At 35.9% G+C, this 23,828-nt stretch overlaps 1 protein-coding gene across 1 annotated transcript in view; it reads left to right on the top strand.

Annotated features, from left to right (window-relative positions):
* Positions 1–8,127: 8,127 nt before the first annotated feature.
* The window catches only part of LOC133530890 (uncharacterized), a 43,031-nt gene continuing 27,330 nt past the window's right edge, over positions 8,128–23,828 (top strand). The window contains exon 1 of the mRNA XM_061868946.1: positions 8,128–8,404. Within this exon, the coding sequence (XP_061724930.1) occupies positions 8,326–8,404 (79 nt within the window). The 5' untranslated portion in view covers positions 8,128–8,325. The remainder of the gene's footprint in view (positions 8,405–23,828) is intronic.

Below are 23,828 nucleotides of genomic sequence, written 5' to 3'. Positions count from 1 at the left end.
AGGCCGAAATTTTGAGTCGCATCTCTTTAGAAATTTAAACAATCTGATTGGTACGACTCAATTGCGAACTACCGCATATCATCCAGCTGCCAATGGAATGATCGAGCGATTCCACCGCCAATTAAAAGCTGCGATTAAGTGTCATCAAAGCGACCAATGGACACGAGTTTTACCTACAGTAATGATGGGTATTCGCGCAGCATTCAAGGACGATCTGCAAGCTACGCCCGCTGAAATGGTTTACGGTGAAACCATTCGCTTACCTGGAGAGTTCTTAGTACCCAGAACAATCAGCGATTTAGATGCATCAGATTTCGTCAATCGATTAAAAACTAATTTTAACAACCTACGACCAGTCGCAGGAACCCAGCATGGACGTAACAATATATTTGTGTTCAAAGACCTAAAGACAGCTAGTCACGTCTTTGTCCGTGTTGATGCCCCTAAACGACCTCTACAATCGTCGTATGAAGGACCATTCGCTGTTATATCGAGAAACGATAAAACATTTGTTATTAACAGACGAGGGCATCATGTAACCGTTTCCGTGGACCGACTTAAGCCAGCCTATGTACTAGCGGATAACATAGAACCGTCGCACGAGTTTGAGGATGACTCGGCACAGTTCGTTGTGAAACCAACAACTTCCACTACAAATAACGATGCGAGTACAGCTATAGCACCTGTACCTATTGTACAACAAGCGCCGCCTATTAATGATAACGTCACCAGAACCAGATCAGGTAGACGTGTCCGTTTTCCGGATTATTACCAAGCAGGTGGTTAATAAATAATTAATGTGATTAGTTAAGCATAATTTACCTTTTTCTGTCATATATTTTTATTGTGTTTTCACCATGTTGTATCCATACATTTTGATTGTTGTAGTTATTTTAGCGTATATGATACTAACATAGCACTTAAGCGAATTGTAACTAACAATTGTATGCCCTGTTAATCTAGAATTGTATGTTTATTATTTGTGTTTAGCTTTACTTCATTACTCTTATAGGTAGTTTGTAATATTTTTACCCTTTTCATTTGTGTGTTTTTACCAAATGTTGTTTTATTCCTTTTTTCTATCGTGACTTCATCACTGGTAAGGGGGTACTGTAGGGACTGCGTCCTACATTCGCCCAAGCTTTAGATGATATTAAATAAATAATGTATTAATTTAGCTTTTCCCGTTATGCGCAATGTGCATTTTAGTTAATAGCATACGTAACTGTTTATTATAACCGTTACAGGGATGAGCTTGTAAAAACATTGTAGTATAAGTTATCTGTTTCCTTCCCTTTGTCGGTACTTGCCTTTGTGTTAATCTCTCTTTGTTTTATTTCTGTGTCAGTTTCCGAATATTGTTAACTTTAAGTCATAAACTAATTTGTAGCCAGCGGAGTAATTCGTGGGAAACGTTAGGATTCGCCATGTGCGAAACCGTTATAGGTTCTGTACCGCTATTCCTATTGCGTACCTGATGCAAGGTTATAATCATTGGGATCGCGGGAGTCAAATATAGTTCGTAGTCAGACGTCAACTCGACAAGTTGTCTCGTACCTATCATCACAGGTTGAGCTTGATATCGTATCGCTCTCTCGCGTTCTCTTGGTACCTATCTTTAATGGTCGAGCTCGATTATATATCGCTCCCTACTTATTATTGTAATTAGTGTTAGTTTAGTATTGAGTTGTGTTAATATAGATTTATTATTGTTACCGCGTCTGAACTTTTTATTTGCAACAATCCCAACACCTAAGTACATATACCAAACTCCACTGCCAAAGGAGCAACAATGGAGTTACCATTGTAAAAATATAAAATATGTGTTGCCAGAATAATGAAAATTACTATCAAATGGTAAAAAACAAGGAAAAACTAAGCAAATTCGAGAGATCGTAATTGAAATGAAATAGGCAAAATTGAGCTTAAATGGCAAAGTTGCAGCATTTTACGGTACTCAAATCGTACGACGCGGCACAGACTAATCGGTGCATATACATAAAAAAACGAATGAAGAACCTTTTCTTTAGAATTGAAGTCGGTTAAAAAGTTAAAACAACAACAAGTTACTTTACATTTAGTTATCAATATAGTTACATAAAAGTTTACGAATAATTAAATATATAATAAATATCTACGAGTACATACAATATAACATTCATAAATATATATTACAAATATATATAAATATATATTATATTGTATATATATATATTACAAACAAAGTTTTACTAAGGACTACTCCAGAATGTCAGGTAATTGCGAAAATCACCAATGATTCCATCACATTACAGTCTTCTTTCGGAATAACCCGATAATTTACAGTATCTGATACCCAAATATACCTAAGTTTTTCTTATATTGCAAATCAAAATAAATAGTAGATTGTTAAGCAAGGGATGAAAGGTACCCATCTGTGTCGACGTAGTTTATAGTCCGAGACTGGAATGGTGCCTTTCACTTGAGTTAAACACTCTACTTTTCATTTTGAATACGAGGAAAGTAAAATAAATGTGCATTAAAAACACGACTAAGTCAGTACTATTTATTGATGGTTTTTTCAATTGACAATTTAGGTAAAAATATCGTTATTTATGGACTGGGGAGTTAATTATCAGAAAGGAAATTTTACAATAAATTAAGCCATTTAAAATCATAATGCTTATCGTAAAAAAAGTACTTAGAAAGTACAGTGCTCTAGAGCAGAAACGTAATATTTTCTGCACACCTTTTACAACAACAATGACTCAGTTTCAGAGCATGAGGAATGAAAAACTAATTTATACCCCTGCCTAACGTAACAAGAACAAGCGATTGTAAAAGTTCCTGTCCAATCACATGCAGCAGCAGCGATGAACAAAAGCATGCCTTTTCTTTGTTAGTCGAGTTGCACGATACCATACACATGTAAATTATATGAACTGTCTATTGGTCTGCGACTGTCAGACACTGGCGTTATAAACGTTCGATGTATAAAAAGCTTGAGGAAATGAAATTAATCCTAATACTTAGGGTACTAGCTCTTTAGGTTAAAGGATCAGGTGGTAGTCGCTTTCGTAAAAACTATTACCTGTGTCCATCCTTGAAATCAGGTTGATAAGCGGACCCCAGAAAACTGTGCCTGTGCGAGTTCTTGGGAGTAGTTGCCGAGCGGTATCCAGAGGGCCTACCACGAAAAACGAAATATGTATGTTAACGGCACCAATCATGGAACATTTAAGAGAAAATTTGGGGTGTTTTTGATATTTCACCGACACCTGTAAAATTTCTACCGCTTTACGCTTTAAAAGTTGAATGTCTAATTCGTCCTTTATGTTTTCTATGTATTTAATGAAAGCTACTGCAATTGGTATCAATATTATTAACCAATTAAAACTGTGGTTTTTTGCTCCAGTCACGGAATGTATTGTATGGCGCCATTCATTTTCAAAACAACAAATATAAATGAAAAATTAAACTTAAGCAGCTCTTTGGCTCTTGTTTACGGTAAAATGTTGCCAGCGATTAAATACTGACAGTAAATACTTGTTTTACAGGATTTGTCTACCATTCCATTACTGGTGCCTGTTCCATTATAGGGGTGTTTTCTATAGGCAGCGAAAAACGTAATAGGTAATAAGGCGCTCTTCACATTGGATAAGGATCCGGTAAGCGAGCTGGTCAGCGAAATTGACTCTGACTAAGCTAGCTGCATGAGATTTGCAGTGACTAAGTGTGGCGATGTCATAAATGTCATAATTAACCTGTACAAGCCAGAGCAAAGTGCAAAGTTAACTTACATGGACTCTATAAATCGTGTCAGTGTCATTCACGACGACGCGTGGCGTGCCTTGACTAATTGTCATGTTATTTAATAAAGGTTGACAATCCAGCACGTCATCGTGGATGACACGAAGTATAACTTACTAATTTACATGTGCAAAGCGCTATCTCGGGAGTGATGCGGAACTGCGTGTGAGAACCGCGTAAAATACGCACGGGGTTGGGGGCAAGCGGGGCTTTTCTATGACTCATAGGGCGGGGTCAGTTGCACCAACGATAATCGACGGACTGATAGCATCACTCATCAGAGCAGTATGAAATTTCGCGTACCTATATTATGATGGGCAACCCACGAGAATGACGCTTAGGAAATGCCAGTCTTTTAATACTTTTGAAAATGCTGAGAACTGAGAAAGCTATATTTGGTGATGTATCTTATGAATTAGCTAACATATTGGCAGTATATTCTCGAGTTTTATCGTTATCGTATCGCTAAACGAAGTTGCCGTTTTTCGGGTCCGACTAGCAGAAAAATAGTATACCTACCTATACGCCCCTATGATGGAACTGGCACCAGTAATGGGATGGTACCTATAGATAGACACATCCTGTAAAACAAGTATTTACCATCAGTTTTTAAATGTTGCCAACATTTTACTATAAACAAGAGCTAAAGAGTTGCTTAAGTTTAATTTTTCATTGATATTTGTTAGTTTGAAAATAATGGAAAATTAAACCAATTGCAGTAGCTTTCATTAAATAAATAGAAAGCATAAAGGACGAATAGGCGTAAATTAAGGTATAAAACGGTGGAAATTTTACAGGTGTCGGTGAAATATCAAAAATACTCCACATTTTTTCTTAAATGTCCCATGATTGGTGCCGTTACCATATACTTACACCTCGGCACGTGTAGATCCTACATCCGATACTGCGGAATACTGTGATACTGCGGAAGCGAATGTAGGATCCTATATCCGATATAGGATCGGACAATGTGAAAATGCTCTCAATAAGTTAGGTTAGGTATGTTAGATCTATTATTCAGCATCAATAGCGGAAAAGACGACGCGGCAAAAGTATTTTACAAAAAGATATAAATCTCTAAATCTAAATCAATGAGCGTAGGTATAACAGATACTCGAGTTCTATCCGTTACCTAGGTACTATTAAGAGGGAAGAACAGAGGGCCTACCGCGAACCACGTTTGACGTGTTGCCTCTCTGTCGCACTTGTAACTTCGCACGTAAATGTGACAGGGAGGGAACACGTCGAACGTGGTTCGCGGTAGGCCCTCAGCTTTTCGAATCTAACGAAATAACGGTAATTTTTCTATGAAATTCAATGTCGGGAGAAAACGGTTTCCCCTAACTAAATCTTAACAAATCACGGTTTTGAATGATACACGGTTAGTTTTACTAGACTTAAATCGACCAAGAAAAGTAATCACAGTTTATATCCCGGTCGATTTAAGTCTTAACAAATCACTTTGATTTTGGTGTCGATCGCTTCAGCACAATATGTTCTTGCTGTGACTCTGCAGGCGATATGTAGCTGTTGACAAACTCCGTTCTGTCACCGCCTCTGTAAAGTGTAGAAAGATAGTTAAGTCTCATTTTGTAGGGGATTTTGAGTTTCCAAAACGTTCCGCTTGGTGCGCAGTTTCTAAATCCCATACTTAATGTGACTTAACGCAAACGCTTACGTCACGTTTCGCTATCGAATAAATTTATCGGTAAACTAAACTAAACGGTAAACTATTACGGTAAACTTTTAATAGCTACGCGTACCGGGGGCTAGCTATTAAAAGTTTTAAGGTTAAACCTCGTAGGTCGTCTCGAAATTGTTTTTTGTTTTTTATTCATTTAGTGTTGCTTTTATTGTAATATTGATAGCAATCCGTTGTGGCTAACTGGGTACAGTGCAGTTATCACTTTACTAAAAGCAACTACTTCATGCTCTACGAGTATACTTTTGACATTGGCGAAATCATCATAAATTTGATGGAAGCCATTTTTTTTTAAACGAAGAAGCAGGTCTTGTTTTATTTCACAGCCATAATTGTCCGTTTATCTAAAAAGCCTGAGGTGAGTGTCCTTCATATTTCACTCAGCCAACAGGTCTGTTTATTATCCCGCTATTATATTATGCTTAACCCATATTTTCAAGTTAACGTTTAATCTTATAAATGGATTCACACAATAAAAAACAAATGAAGACCTCCGTGCATAGATATTGCTTTGCAGAGTCGAACGTTTGGGTTAACCGGAGGGCCTACCGCAAGCCTAGCAGCCAGCAGTAGCAGCATGGTTCCATTTTCATCGCTTGTCACTAGGCCCGGCACTTTCGCACTTACATACTCGTATTTGTTAGAACGTGACAGGCATGGTGACAAATGATAAAGAGCCGACCATCTTAGCTATACTGAATCGAAATTTCACACAATCAAAAACAAATGAAAGTTTTTGGCGCATTTAGAAATGTTTGTTCAGTAAGTGCTAGAAAATGAAATTTCACACAATCAAAAATGAATGAAAGTTTTCGTGCATAGATATTGCTTTGCAGAGTCGAACGCTGGTGCTAACCGGAGGGCCTACAACGAGCATCGAGAGCCAAAATACCACACAATCAAAAAATCAATGTAAGTTTTCGTGCACAGATATTGCTTTGCAGAGTCGAGCGCTGGAGCTAACCAGAGGGCTTACCGCGAGCACCGAGAATCGAAATTTCACACAATCAAACACAAATGAACATTTTCGTGCATAGATATAGCTTTGCAGAGTCGAAAATCAAAATTTCGTTATCTGTCTCTCAGAATCACTCTAGAGTCACTGCCAATTACTGTCCGACCGAAACCAGTTTTTTTACCGAAATCGAAAGGTTCAGGTTTGCTCTAGTTTCGGCTGATAAGTACACAGCAGCGGGATGTTACCTTTTATCTCATATAAATAAATAAATATTTGGGGACAATCTTACAAAAATCGACCTAGCCCCAAATTAAGCAAAGCTTGTACTATGGGTACTAGGCAACGATATACATACATACGTATATAGAAAACACCCATGACAGGAATAAATATCTGTGATCCCTCGCCTATATCACTAGCTGCTTTACTCTAAAATTATACTGCTATGGGATATGAGATGAGCCCCCTCTTAATGCTATTTGACGACGGTCTAGTGGGTAGTGACCCTGCCTATGAAGCTGATGGTCCTGGGTGCGAATCCCGGTAAGGGCGTTTATTCGTCTGATGAGCACGGATATTTGTTCCCGAGTCTTGGGTGTTTCTATGTATTTCAGTATATATCCATTATATTTACCGTTGTCTGAGTAGTGAGTACTCACAACACAAGCCTTACTTAGTGAATTTGTGTAAGAATGTCCAATATTTATTTGTTTATTTAAAGTTCGATTCGCCATTGTTCAGTGAAAAACTGGAATAAAACCTCTGCAATATCTCGCTGAAACGAATTCAGGGATGAACGATCAACAATTTACGTGCTTTTTTAAACGACGCTGCGAACCTTGATATTTATAATTAGACATTTTGTGCGCTTTTGAGTCCGTTACTCTGTTGACTACGATCAAGATTATTGACTATTATAGAATCTTTCGCTTGCACGCTTGCACGGTATTCAACATAAGCACTCGAAGAAATATCATACTTTGCTCTCTTGTTGCATAAATAGTATTAAAATTCCAGTTCTAAAACTAACTTTAGTTAAAATATAATTGGCTGTTTCATACATTTTGGCCGTCCTTGACATTTTTTATAGGAGCGTAAATTTATTTTCGGGATTTCGGGATTGGTCCTTTAGTAAAAGTTGCTCAATATGACCTATATATTCAGCCCGTTAATTATTGCAGGTGACTAAATAAACACTCTGTATAAGTACAAGAGAAAAGCAGAATGAGCTAAACGAAAATCAATTAAAATAAATAAACTATCGATAGGGCACGAACCAAATAAAGTTCAACAGTTTAATTTAATAAGTGACCTCCTTTTTATTCAGTTTAGTAGTTGTAAGGCGTGGAAACACAAAAAGGTTCACGGACGAAATCAGCCATAACGATCGCTGCTAATATAAACCATCTTTGTAATAGAAAGCAACAGGCGACTTGAAATATAGCCGAAAATAATCGCCATGACATGCAAACTATACGTGCCATTACACCCGTTTACCCCGTCAACGTAAAACATGCCGATCGACAATCCGCCTAATTATAGATTGACGATAACCTAAATATAATAAATGAATGAAATTCATTCATGAAAAATATGGCCTCTGCTTAAAATGGCCTTAAAACGAAATGATACCAATGCCGCGCATTCAAGGGGACACGAAACGCATGCGTGGAAGAATTGATTTCCCAAAATGACGTCACAAAATGGTCGACGCGGTCGCTCAGTATAAAAACTAAAAATTAAGGCAAAGGTTGGTTGTCCAAAAGGCTGATTCTGCCAGAAATTGTTTCATTCGCGTCGGGACAACGCGGTGGCTGGTTCGGTTAAATGCTATTTGATTTGTGTACACAGTGACTGGTAGTTAAGGAAACTCGAGATGGTTTACCCTGTTGTACTTAAGTTTATGAAAATGTTGGAGTCTACGTGTCCTGTTTTACTGAAATTAATGTGTTTATGTAAGTACTGTTGATTATTACTGTGTGCATTTGTTTTTATTTGGTTTTTGTCAAGTGTATGTTATTTTGTCAAAACGCTTTTTGATTTTGCGATTACGATTCATCATCTTATAATAATTAAATATTTAGCGAAGGTGTTGTTCAATAATTTACAGAAACCATAACATATTTACACAAATACAGTTTACCTTACGTAATTTAGTAAATTTGTCGCTATTGTCGACATATTTTGAACCCATCGGGAGACCTTCCTCAGGCTTACCGTATTTGTTTAAATATTTTAAAATATGTCTTACGAAAATTTTATTTCGATCACATACTACAATTTTTAACATTACAATATTAAAAACAAAAACATTTTAAAGAAAATATTACGTTATCACTCACCAAGACACAGGCAGCCTAGAAATTATAATAAAATTACATATTATTTCTGGATGTTTATTAACAAATCACCTATTTTTCAATTGTAAATTAAAAAATGCTGTGTTATTTGAATGCTACTATTAAAAAAAAATTGTGGTGAAATTACGTAAAAAACTGAAAGGCTTTAGAATAAAAAACAAGAATCAATTCTATATTCTATTTCCTTTCTTTTTCCAAATCCTTGTAATATTTGGCCATCACTTCAATTTGTTTCAATATCTAATATCGATATGGTTTTGTTAAATAATATATCTATCCAAAAGGCTTTTACTTTCACTACATTACCGTACCAGATTTCCATGACAACCATTATTAAACTAGGATTTTTCATCAATTAATTATTACAAAAAATTGGTACAGTCAGCGGCAGAGAAAAGTGCCTTCCCTTGCACAGAAATTTGTATGCAAAGGTGCAAAGCGAATATAAATTTATATATACGCAGTTGCTACACAAGCATCTGCTGAAACAAGAGTTTGAGTAGTATCCATCGTTATATATTAATAAGTAGTAGTATATTTATTATATTATAATATTTTTATACGTGTATTGTATATGCAGCTTATTATGTTTTCCAATTGTTTGCAAATTAGTTCCAAATTAAACTCACTTTTCTTCTTTTTTTATTTGTTTCATTACCTTTATTCTTGATAATAATTTACAACATAATATTGTACAGAAACAGTAAATTAAAATAAAGCTGACTAAAAAAAATGTTAAAACTTTTTTTCTTGGGTCATTCTGCTTTTTACTGCGGGTTTTTGGGTCCCCAGAAGAAAGTTTATTGTATATTTGTAAATTATGTATTTTTTAAAAAAGGTAAGAATAGATTTTCGATTCTTACGAAATAACGGTAATTTTTCTATGAAAGTCCATTTCAGGAGAAAATGTTTTCCACTAACTAAATCTTGAAAAATCACTTTGATTTTGATGTCGATCGCTTCTTAATATGTTCTGGGTTTAGAGGTTTCGCTTTAAATATTATTTTTGTTTTGAAAATTTTGAAAAAAAAAGGAACACCTATAAACCTAGTTGTTCATTGTGTCAATACTATACTAAAAAAATATGGAGAATGGAAATTTTTAGAATGGAGAAACGTTTTTCTTTATAGATCACGTGGTATACTTCCCTCTTAAATTGTATATCAATATAAATGACATTTTAATGACACACTAACGTAACCAAATTTTTTTTATCTATCGTATATATTTTGCTATAACTAACAAATTTGTCATTATGAGTAAAAGGGCAGGGACGGTAACATAGTTGTATGTTTTCATACTCCAGGCTATAAATTCTAAACCTAAAAGGTCAAATATTGATGCCTTTTCTGTGCATATCATGGTTTAGTAGCTAGTGTAAGTTGAAAGGCATTACGAATATTAATATTTCAAGGTTCTTTCAAATCGCACAAAACTGCAGTTAAAAACCAGAATGACCCTCTTGCATCATTTTTACGTCTCTGTTTAGCCCTATGGTCCAATGGCAAAGAATGTCTTTAAGCATTAAGTTCGCCATTTCTATTTTGTGCAATAAAGTAAAAAATGTATATAGGTATCGCAACGGTTACTATCGAAACCATACACAACGAGTTTACCCCTTTTAAATGGCTACTTGACTGTTTTTTGTAAATAATGTCAAACGATCTTGATTTTCCTGAGGATCAAATGTCTATATAGGACTCATAGCATTTAAGCACCACAAAGGTCAGAAATGAGAGTTAAAGTCTGACGCTCGCACTCGACGATTGAAACGCTTCTAACAAAATGATAAGGTGATGTGACGTCACATCATACAAGTCTGTCCTAAATGTATGGAAGATGAAGGAAATTGCCATTTTGACCCTGAAATATTGCGTTTATGTGTATAGTTGTCATACAATTTATTTTTACACTGTCAATTATTTCCACGGAGTATTTCCAAGAGAAAGGGTAAGATAGCCCAGTACGTCATGTCAAGGTCCCGGCCTTCCTATCTTGCCTACATTTTGACCTTATTGCGCTCCCGCGGCGCTGCAAAAACAAATCAATATCTGTAGGATGTAGGTATGATATGATACTTGTAAACGGGTGTGTTCTAGGAAACGATTTCTGATATTACTAGCTTCTGTCCGCGGCTTTGTCTGCGTGGAATGATATAAATATAAATAAATCTTATAGGGACATTCTCACATAAATTGACTAAGTCCCACGGTAAGCTTAAGAAGGCTTTTGTGTTGTGGGTACTCAGACAACGATATATATAATATACAAATACTTAAGTATGTACATAGAAAACATCCATGACTCAGGAACAGATATCTGTGCTCATCACACAAAAAATGCCCTTGAGCCTATTTTAGATTTAAGCTAGTTTTTTTTATATACCACGACGGTGGCAAACAAGCATACGGTCCGCTTGATGGTAAGCAGTCACCGTAGTCTATGGACGCCTGCAACAACAGAGGTATCACATGCGCGTTGCCGACCCTTTAAAAACCTGTACACTCCTTTTTTGAAGAACCCCATACTGTAGTTATTAATTTAGTTTAGTATTTGTACATCTGTATATAACTATTAGACGATTTATTTATATTTATTATTACTCCATTCCGCAGTACTTAAATAACTAATAATACAATTAAATACTTACACATCTAATTCGTAAACAACATAATGATTGCAAAAAATATTATCACAAACTGAGCGCATCCTGTTATCACACCGGCAAGCAAACATGAACCGGTCGCCGCATACTTGGTGCAGGCTGCTCCATTTATAACTATACTAGTTTTTGCAAGCGACTTCGTCTGTTTGGAATTAGTAATATAGGAAGCTTCTTTTTTATCCAATTTGCTTTTTGTGGGTTATTTTTTATTTTGTTGTCGTTTTTTAATTTTTCTCAGATTTTGAGGATAGATAGAGTTTCTTTTTCACTGTATGTCCTACAAAATCTTCCATTGAGTTACGGAAAATGTATGGAATCTTCAGTAACTCAAGGAAATTGCATACATTTTTTAGTCCCAAATTTGGATTTAATGTGTATTTCGACCAGAATGAGGAGCTTTTCAAACCAAATTTTTATCAAAATCTGACAAAAAAAGTCGTCAAAAACTTTATAAATTGGCCTTTTTATTGATTCCCTATACAAAATTCCTTATTTGAGAGACAATTATGACGCCTTGATAAAGTGTAAAGGCAATCATTCGATTTGAGCATGATCTCTCTTTTGGGGACGAAGTGAGATAATTTTTACCCTCTTAAGGGATGATTTTCGGGATAAAAACTATCCTGGTTCCTTCCCCGGAAATCAAACTATCTCTATACAAAATTTCAACTAAATCGGTTCAGCGATTTATGCGTGAAGAGGTAACAGACAGACAGACATAATATAAAGTATGTATATAAACGATAAACTATTTTTTGTTAGATATTTATCGAAGAATTCGTTAAGAATTCAGCAAAATTTTTACTCCGTTAGGGGTTGAATTGCAAAATTATCCGGTATGAGTATTAGCACGAGCGGTTATACATCAACTTTGCCCCCTTGTAAAACAAACAGCTATTGTGCTCGTGCTTGAATTGATATCCAAGCAAGCGAAAGTGGCAAATTTGTCTTCTTATCTTAGCCCAGAACACTGTTCTGAGAACAGAACAGTACAGTAGTGGTATTGACAGTAAGAATTATATTTGTTGTATTGCGTTGTAGTCTAAATTGGGTATAAACCGTGGCAGAGGTCGTATTAATATTAGAAATGACTTCACTCAAAACAAAACAGTTTGAAATTTGAGCACTTGTTATAGTCCTAAGTAAACAAAATGATTTTACGCATTAAATCGGTTTATGTCGTTTCACCTTACCCTGTCCTACGGTAGCCGCATGGTTGCATGTTTATCATTTGTAACTATGCCTGTCCCTTTCGCACTTACATACTTGTTAGAACGTGACAGGCCCATGACAGGTGATAAGAATGCGACCATGCTACAGCCGCTACTTCGTACTTAGTAGGCCTAGTCCCACACCACAGTAAGTAAATAAACACTTTATTGTACGAGAAAAACAAATAGAAACATCAGATAGAAAAAAATCCGGTCAAGCGCGAGTTCGTTTTACTCGCGCACCGAGGGTTCCATACAAACTTTGAATCATCATACTTTTGATTAGAAGTACCTATATTAAGTATAATTGTGTACAGCGCCATCTATCGGCAAATTGTGTAACTAATTTGCGCGATGTAATGCATGTATGTTGGTTTTTCGACGATAATTCTCTATCATGTGAACCGATTTCAAAAATTGTTATTTTATTTGAAAAAAGGTGTCTTTAATGTAATCTTATAGAAATTTAAAGTGTAATAAACTCACGTAAAGTTAGTTAAATTTTAAACTAAATTCGGAAATGTTTTGGAATGGTCAATATGAGCTTTTTCAAATAATACCCCACTTGACCTAGTCACTCGACTTTGAAATTTTGCCCCTCTTCATCGGGCATTTCCCATAATAATTAAAAATTAAATAAGAAAATAATACTTTCAATGTGTCTGAGTTAGCGTTGTTTACAACCATTCTAAATTTCAAATCGATAGCTTAAGTGGTTCTCGAGATATTAAGCGATGTGACAGACAGACGGACGGACAGAGTCGCACCATAAGGGTTCCTTTTGTACCTTTTTGGTACGGAACCCTAATTAAGGTAAGCTCAATAAGGCTTGTGCGCTTGTGTTGTTGTGGTCAATCATTTGAACCCGGGATCTCAACCTTCGGCAGAAAATAAATATGAGAAAAATATTTTTTGTTGGTCCTTCGAACCTGATTACTATCCGGTTCGAAGGACCAACAAAAAATACTACTCAACTCTTAAGAACTTATGGTTTTGCCATGTCCGTTTGTCAGTATGTCTGTTACTTTGTGATCGTTAATGCTAGAAAACGTGTTTGCCAGACTTAAATATATACGCGTATAAGAACGCCATGGCAACATACAGTTTTACCCCTGAGACACGGGCCAGATAGATAAATAAACTAAGAAAAAACAATAGTTGCCAGCGAAGTTACAAAACAGCGACCCAACTTCGCCTGTGTCGGACCGAAATTAAACAAGTTTAGACACGTTTGCGAGTAAAATAGCTACGATAGGTAATATAAAGTTTTCTAGGCACTTTATTTTTCTAAAACACTAAGTTTGGACGTTTAGACTACATCTTTATTAGACTAAGTTATCTACCTATTAAGCTTCTATTAAGCTTTTAAGCACCTAATTCTTTTAGTAGATAAGTATAACACAAAATTTAGAAGAGACTTTTTTTTTTTTATACCACGACGGTGGCAAACAAGCATACAGCCCGCCTGATGGTAAGCAGTCACCGTAGCCTATGGAGCACTCTGTCCAGAGTTTCGGTGTGGGTCGGGATAATTTAGTCCGGTTCAACCCCACAAAGACACAAGTTTGCGCGTTTACAGCTAAGAAAACCCCATTTACTGTGGTCCCACAGTTCCAAGACGCAGCGCTTACCATGTCAGGGATTATTGGGATCCTCGGTGTCGACATCTCCAGTGACGTCCAATTATACGTATAAAAGAAAACTGTAGCGGACATGTTTTAAAAGGCTTGGTAAGTCGCATGTGATACGCCGTGAGACGCAAGCGTTCATTGGCTACCACAAGTACCTACTATTATTGAGTTCAAAGTCACATTTGAAAACAGCTTTCCTCTTTTTCCATATAAAAGAGAAACTTTCATTTGTGTGCCAGTTGCTTGCCAGCGGTATTCGAACGCTAAAAATCTCAACTTGATTTTATATTTATTGATTTGCGGCATGCGATGGTTATTCGATTTTTATATTCGGTTTGGCGAATCCACTGAAAGTTAGTGGCGGATTTGCAGTCATCCCACACTAGTGTTTCCCGAGCGTCGGCGTGTAGTCAACTCTATGGCTTCTGGTCGACGCAACGCTGACTAACCGTTGACGCTTAACAGACGCTAGTGTGGGGTTTCTTGTGTTATTGTGGGGTTCTGGGGTCGGCTTGGCCGCCCTAGGCACAGGCCTACTGGGCCTTACGCCTAGGCGACGACATTGCGCGACTGGCTTTGGCTAAGGCGACAACAATAGGTGGGAACGAAAGGTTCGATCGCTATGTTTCGCTCCAACCTATGGCTGTTGCCTGTTGCCTTAGCCGAAGCTACTGCTGATAGCACGCTTGAAAAGTGGAGGCTTGGGAAGTACACAATGCCATTGGATGGGTAACTACAAATCGTGATAATGAAGTATGTTGTTAATTACATCATGAAATTCTTGAATGTTAAATTAGACGCTTTGTACACTGGATTCGATTTGCACGTCGCTCCGATGTTTGAGCGAGACAACGCCATGCGCGTACTATAGTGACATACCGCTCGCATCCAGTGTGTCGAGCGCCTATTTGACTCTACCGGTTTGAACAATAAATATATTAGGTACCAGTATTACAATAATTACCAGTCCAATATGTTTTAGAGTTTTTTTTTAAATATGTAATAGAAAAAGGGCGTTTACTATATTTTTCTACATTACAATTTCCAGGTAAGTACTATTCAACGGTATTATTTTATTTATTCAAGGCAAAATGAAAAACTAAATACTATAGAGTCAGACCAAGCTAAGTTAGCAGCGATTTGGTAGCCCACAGCCTGTGCAAGTGTTAAGTAAACGTCATAATTTTATAGATGTTTGACGTTTAAAATAACACTTGCGCTGTCTGGGCTATCACAATCACTGCCGACTTATATTGGTCTGACTATCAAATCAAGTTGAGATTTTTAAATGTTTAATACCGCTCTTAGCTGTAACGTGGCGTAACAGTTCAATATTGGTTTTCTAGTCGAGATTAAACGATATCTTTTTGTTATGTAAATCTGCGCTGTCAGGGAAAATTACGTTTTAAATGAAAGTTTTGTTTATGGGAACACGATAGGCAAAGGAGTTATTTAACGTTGTTGTTGTCTGGGGGGGCATATCCAACATTAGTAGATGTATCACTGGCCGTTTAATACAACGGGGTCAACAATGGCCAATTCGCCATCTTGAATTTCTTCGTAATTGGTCCGTAAGGCTATTTAAGATGGTCGGCTCTTTATCATTTGTCACCATGCCTGTCACGTTCTAACAAGTATGTAAGCGCGAAAGTGACGGGCATAGTGACAAGTGATAAAAATGGAACAAAAATTGATAAGTAACTGAATATCTGAATCACCGCTTAATACGAATTACGACTCCGACGTAGTCAAAATATAAATAAAACGGTCGCCATATTTAATTTGTTCATTTTTATACTGATTGTGTCGTAAATTGATATCTGAGGCTCCAAAAGGTCTTTTAATATGAATCCGTGGTCAAAATAAAAAAAATCGGCCGTCATCTTACTTTTTTTAAATGTTTTTGCTAGGTATGCTTTATAACCCCTAATTTTGGGTTAGGTTAGGTTAGTTAAAAATAGTGTTATTCAATGTTGTCCAATGTAATCCCTAACCTTGTTAGGCTTAGTAGTGCGCCGCGACAGTTTCAAGCGCGTTAGATAGAAAGTTCATAAATATATATCAATATATTTTTACCTTATTGAAATGGATTAAGTTAAAAAATGTATATGTTTTGTGGCAATCTGTATAATCTATAACACCAATCTGGGAGCACCTTTACGAACAAATATGATGTTTGCGCTCTTAGTATTCTTACCCGTTTTCATAAACAAACTGTTTTATTATAAAAAAATAACCAATATTCATTAAATTTTGCTGTTTCCGTCATTTAAATACAGTTCAGACTGTAATTAATTAAGATACTGAATAAAACATTTTTTTTTAATACGACCTGAAACGATGTGCTCAACATGATTATTTAAGTGTTAACGACTATAGGGCAACAAATATTAAAAATCATACGCTTTACAATATTAGGTGCCAATTTTTTATTTTAGACGCCGACTATCATTTCAAGTTCCTTATTTTTTTTGGTGGCTTGAGTTTTCTGCCGGTTTTTGTTGTAATATGATACTTACCTTTGGGGCTAATATAAATTTTTTGGCGCTTAAATAAATAAATATTATAGGACATTATTACACAAATTGACTAAGTCCTACAGTAAGCTCAATAAGGCTTGTGTTGAGGGTACTAAGACAACGATATATATAATATATAAATATTTATAAATACTTAAATACATAGAAAACACCCATGACTCAGGAACAAATATCCATGCTCATCACACAAATACATGCCCTTACCAGGATTTGAACCCGGGACCATCAGCTTCGTAGGCAAGGTCACTAGGTCACTACCCACTAGGCCAAACCGGTACCGGTGCTTAAATATGAATACACAGCCAAATTATATTATTATATAGCCAATGAAAGTTCCCGTTTAATATTTTAGTTGCCCGGTTAATAATATGCCGTTTCAAAAGGACGCACTTGCGTCTGCCCAACATGCGTCCATCGCGGATGGTCACTTGATCTACATCTACTATACGAGACTTTACATACAGTACAGCAGATTAAAAACGTTCAACGGACTTTCCACTTGCGTCAAATTTAGAAAAGCGTAGGCGGCTTCCAGGTAGAATATACTGCTATTAGTTCTCCGACCATCAGAGGAAATTAATGCAGTTGAACTTTGTCGCCATTTCTGGATATCGTGGGCTGGGCTGAAATATGCGCGGCTTGATTGATGCACTAATTTTAGCGGACTAGCGTCCCTATTGAACTTTTGCTATAGTGTAAAAGGGTCCAGCCAGAAGCCGTTTATGTAGTCATACTCATATTCATTTATTCGTAAAGTCAATTTACATGTCAAAATTGAATTACAACTAAATTAAAATCTAACTTAAAATTAAAAACAAAGCCAGTTTACACGTCTAAAAATAACAAATAGAAATACAGTTATAATAAATTAAAATTGAGATCAGAAATTAAAATCAAGATCAAAATATACATTAAAATAACAAGTGAGATCTAAAATAAATTAAAATTATGTTTAAAATTAAAACCTATAATTAAATATGAATAAAATTGAAGTTACGCTATTATTTTAAAACAACATGCTTAAATTACATGAAACTTGCCATCAACATTTATTGACCGTTAGCGAAGATAATTATCTGTTTCTTCTTTACAGGTCGCAATTCTCAAACGATTCTTGTAAAGTTTTATGAGCAGGTTGGATGGTTAAATACGTTTTTTTGTCGATTCAGTTTTTGGATTTTTCAAAATGACAGTCTTGTGGGATCACAAGGTCTACAGCTCACAGAGCCACCCATGTAATATACATATATGTACCGTAGCGGAAAAAATCTATCATATTGCTATTTTTTTGCAGGCGTTCATTCGAAAATTCATGAAATTAGACTTTATATCAAGTAAACAATGATTGTATCATCATCACGACTTCATGACCAGTGTTGACCGAACGTTAATTAAAATTTAAAATATTGAAAATTAACTATTACAAATTGAGCCGTAAACCTTACCGAACGGTTACAGTATACGGTTCAATTTGTAATGGTTATTTTTCAATATTTTTAATTTTAATTAACGTTCTGCCAACACTGGTCATGAAGTCGTGATGATGATACAATCATATCTGCCGGCGGCGCGCACCGTGTCGCGCATGAATTCGCCATTGCTTCGCTCTCTCTCACAATTGAATGCGCTCTTGACATTAGCACCGGAGTGCGACTTGATTGCGTGGCGATGGGAGGCTGTGAGAAGGGAATGCCTGAGATTCTGTGAGATGATGGATGCTAGGCCCTCAACTGTTGTTGTGTAGTTTTACGCTTTTAATTTATATAATTTCATGACGTATTGGTTGCGACTGTAATGTTATGAAAATATGTTTGAAAAAAAAAAAAAAAAAAAAAAATCATTGTTTACTTGATATAAAGTCTAATTTCACGAATTTTCGAATGATCATGATCATGACCATATGTATATATACTTATGTCCTACTGCAAGTGGCAACGTGGTCAGCCACGTTTGCACAATGCGGATTGGGGACTTCACACAACTCAGTTAATATTGTATGTTAATATTGAAATTCTTATTTAAAAATACTTCAAAGCGAACCTTACCAACAATAAAACGTATGGATCGATGTTTCGCCCGTTAGCCTCTGCTTTGAAAATTAAATCTCATTATTACGTTACAATTTTATACCCACCGGGCTGCCGCGAAAACTCGGGCAAACCCTAATTATTTATAAATGAACCCTAGTTTGATCGAATTCTCGTTTTAATACGTATCGAGATAATATAGGGGATATTGTAATTTTCAACGAAATCGATAGAGCCGTTTTTGAGATATTATAAAAAAATGGTAATATATCTGAAAAATTATGATTGATTATTTGCCGCTATTGTACGTCAAGTGTAAAAATATGGGTGTACACATCTTACTCAAAAATATGTCCCATAGCATCTTATTCCAGTGTAATAAGAGCATAGTATCATATTTATGAGACGATTCTCTCGATACATATTTTTGCACTTGACTGTATAGGTATCTATGTCGGGTACTATATTATTTTTGCTAAACAATTTTATACAAAGGAAATAGAGAGAGTTGAAGATTTGACTGTAGGGTAAGGAGGGAACAGTGGCTCGGCAGAAAATAGCCAGGTACAAGTTGCTCAAGCCATTTACGCTCCATAGTTACATAGATTAATAATATATTCCTACTAAATAAATAAACATAGGTAAATAAATATACATGCACCCATTGTGAAACACCATGAGGACGATAGCTAAACCTTTTTCTGTCTGACGAGAAGTCCGACTAAAAGGTAGATGTAACAACCCCTTTAAATGTGGATGTCTCGAACACCCCTGAGTTTATGACGTCAAGACACGCAAATTGCCCAAAATAATCTAGAGGTTACGCTGGGTCAAGTGGCAATCAATGGTTCATTCAGTGTTCAATGACGCCGGCATGATTTTAGGGGTGCGGTGTTTTAGATCCTAGTTGAATTACCGTAAAATGTGCCTACTTTACTCCCTACTGGGTACCTAATTGTGCACCAACAGTTTTTATATATGAAAACTATATTACAACCACAATTGAGTGTTACAACATGGTATACTCTGGCGCATCCACTTTGTCAGCAGAAAAAGGCGCGAAATTGAAATTTTCTTTGGGAGGATAATTTTTCACGCCTACATTTTTTTTTTTATTTGGCACTTTTCTACTGACGGCAATGACTAGCCAAACTATAGTAGCGATAGTGTACTTTAAATCGGCAAGTATATTAACATATACACAATATAATAATTTTAATTTAATTTCGAAATTTGGAGCAAAGTAGCTTTTGCGGTGCGTTTGGGTTAGGTTGGGTTTCCATTTGTGCCAATGATAGTAATGATATCGACGTAGAAGTAAAAGTAAAGCGCACAGTCGCAGCCATAATCACGTAAAAGTCCGGTTAATTTAAACTAACCTTTGGATTGGATGACTCATAATAATAATAACATGTAAACAATGACAATATTTTTGTGCATTCGCTGATAGTGTATCATATCCTGCCGGGTGTATTTAAGAGGATACGGGAGCTGAGATTTAATTATTTATGTGAATATATCGATATTTTAGGTGAATATATCTAATGGAAGCGACACCTTAAACTAGTGCGATAAGGACAACGCCAGGTTCGACGAAAAATTTACACTAGGGGTATTGATCAAGACAAGTTTGCAACGATTTTGATAGCACACGCAGTGCAAGTGTTATTTTAAACGTCAAACTTCTATGAAATTATGACGTATGAATAACACTAGCACTGCGTGTGATATCAAAATCGTTACAGACTTATCTTAAGATAATCAATTGATTTAACTCTAGTGGTCCCAGGTTTTGAATCCCGGAAACACAAAGTTTGATTTCAAAACGTATTTCTTTCTCGAGTGTTATCAATGTATTTTTTGCGGGTCCATATTGGGTTGCATAAAAGTTTAAGTAATATTCTTTGATACGCATAACAACTTGTGTCATAATCATCATTACGCATACAAATGAAAAGTCATATCATATTGTGTCATACATTTTTAAGCATAATTTATTTATTTATTTAAAATTTGATTCAGGCAACAAGGCCCATATTACAAATACCTTACAGACTAACATACATATAAATTTTATAAAATTACTACTAAACACTATTTAGGCGACAAAACGGCGTGGCTCCGTTGAATCGGCTAATAATATTTGATGACATACATAGCAGTTGTCATATATTTTTTGACACCTAACGAACCTAACCTAAAATTTTATGCGAATTAAATTTATGACTATAAAAATTATGACATAATTCATTTAAGTCATTTATGACAAAAACCCAATTATGCTCAGGAATAATTCTGACGATAGATTTTTATGACTTACAATTTTATGCATAAAGTGTTATGACAATTAAAAATATGTCAAAAGTAGTTATGCGACCAGAGCGAGTCCCTTTTCTTGCCGTGTAAGTAACTACTTTTCCTTGTCTAAGCTATGTCTAATTTTTAATGTGTTTGAATGACGTAAGTTCTATATATATACGTAGTCTTGTGACGAAAATAGTTTTAAATCAATTTAGATATAGCTACAAAATTATCCCCAAGGTCATCGTCAAAATCTTATGCTCGTAAAGGCAGATTAAAGTAATATTACTAAATTAAGCCAGCTACAAAAACGGAGACAATTTTGACGTAGGTCGCAGACTGGTGTAATACAATTTGGCGGCATTTTAGATTGGGGGAGAAAAGGCGTTGTATAATTTTTATTCAATTTCTTAATTGAGTTCGCCATTTATAAACTAGGTTGAACTTTAAATGTTGCTGTAATAGATGTAATATACAGTGTGTATCTATATCTATACATATAATAAAGCTGAAGGGGGTCGAAAGTCTGTACATGGAAGATATTCGAAAAAAAATAGGCTGGGGATACTAAGAATCGTTAACTGAACACGTTCCAAGAGTTTTTAGAATTTTTGTCTGTTTGTCTGTTTCTCTGTTTGTCTGTTTATTTGACCTCGCATCACGTGAAAACGGCTGAACGGATTTTGATGCAAACTTTACTAATCTGTCGAGAAAATGCCCGGCCAAGTTATAGGCTATAAAAATTCAACCCCTAGAAGGGGGGGTAGCCACTACACTCGATTGAGTTAAGTTTGCACCTGAATCTTATGGCGCTACTTAGGAAGGAGGTGCAAACTTTTACAAAAAATATGTGCTACAAGTATCGAGTGCCCTGCTAAACTAACAGATATGGTGCTGAAATTAAGCCACCGAGGAAGGATTTTGCCAAATATACTCTAAAGTTAGAAGAGGCGGGTACGGATATCAATTCAATTTCAATTGTGTTGATGTAATAATACAATGAAATTAAACGACAGTAAATTAATTGCCATACATTGCACAGTGCCATCTTTTGGGAAACTGAGTAAAAATTTAGTAATCAAGTAAACTAATAATTAAAAAAAAAAAAAACCGACTTCAATGAGGTAGACCGGTGAAAGAACGATTATTGATGATTTTTGATTTCATACAATTAAATTAAAAAGACAGCGTCCTAGGCCTAATTATGTAGAAAAGGAGGTAACATGTTTTTTTTGTCACTGCACCCACCTTGACACATTTCAGATTTGCCCTGTGGTTGACTGGTAAGATACCCGCAATAGGGTATTCGACTGTATTTAAGATAAATTATTTCACACCATGCATGAAATAAAGCACCCGATAATTATTAAAAAAAACTGAATAGGATAGAAATATAACAATGTGTGTTGAAAACCTAACTGCTTGACAAACATGCACAGAGAACAAATTGCCAAACATGAACTATGCAACGTTGAAGAGTTCCATTCTGTTCATCATGAACAGTTCCACTTCATCAAATGTCACTTCTACAAATGTAAATACTTGATTTGTTGATGAAAATACAAAAATCACTATATGTATGCCTTCGTCGTCAGAAGTCGAACTTGACAAAAATTTGTCTTGAAAATCTAATTTAATTAACAAACACAGCGAAGAGGACAAATCGCCAAACGTGTACTGTGTATCGTTGAAGAGTTCCATTCTGATCATCATCAGCAGTTCCACTTCATGAAATGTCACTTTTTTTAATGTAAATGCTAGATTTGTAAATGAAAATACAAAAATCATTATATGTATGACTTTCATATTTGAAGAGTTCCCTCGATTCTCCTCCTTTTGAAATCTTGAAGTTGGTTAAAAATGAGTTTACTTACATAGTTAAGTAGTGGCAAAATCAACACACATATCAACACGCGTATAACTGCATAATTATTTAAAAAAATATTTTCTCCGTCATGAATGTACCTAATCGTAATTTTATCGTATCCATGTTCATACGTATCGCCTCTTTTAAGCACTTAATAATGGCTACAAAGGTGGGTACTATGAAAAAAAAAATCTCTGATGTTTGCGGTGTAAATGTCAAAGATTTGGACCTCGCATTTTATACGCGTTAAAATGCCAGAAGTACTAAAAACTGAAAATGCCTTCCCGAAAAAAAGCAAACGTTTCACGAAAGTCCCGCAACGCATTGAGGTTACGAAACTATAGCGACGATCGTGATTTTAGGCGTAGCCACAACTACCAGAGACGTTATGCAGGATCGTTCCATCCATTGAAAACCTCATTCGTAGCGTGTACGGAGACCTGAGCCATTCTTGGGTTTGTGAGAGATCCATACTCACGCCCATAGAGGAACGGTCCATGCTCACGCAGAAAAATGAGCAGGCGGAAATCGAAAGTGAACATGCAGTATATAATTCCATTAACACTGTCTTGGATGAAGGCAATGTCACAACATGCCCGGTAGAGTTCCTTAGTTCCTTAGCTCATTGAGTGCTTCAGGACTCCCAGCACACACATTTACCCTGAAAGTTGGAGTTCCAATCATGCTTCTTCGGAATTTGTCGCCTCCGAAGTTATGCAACGGAACCCAGCTAAAAGTAGTGCAGCTGCAGCGAAACCTCATTCAGGTGCAGATCCT

Source organism: Cydia pomonella, chromosome 24, assembly GCF_033807575.1.
Source record: "Cydia pomonella isolate Wapato2018A chromosome 24, ilCydPomo1, whole genome shotgun sequence".
NCBI lineage: Eukaryota > Metazoa > Arthropoda > Insecta > Lepidoptera > Tortricidae > Cydia > Cydia pomonella.
Note: the sequence above shows the minus strand (reverse complement) of the source record. Positions and strands in the feature narration are given on the sequence as shown.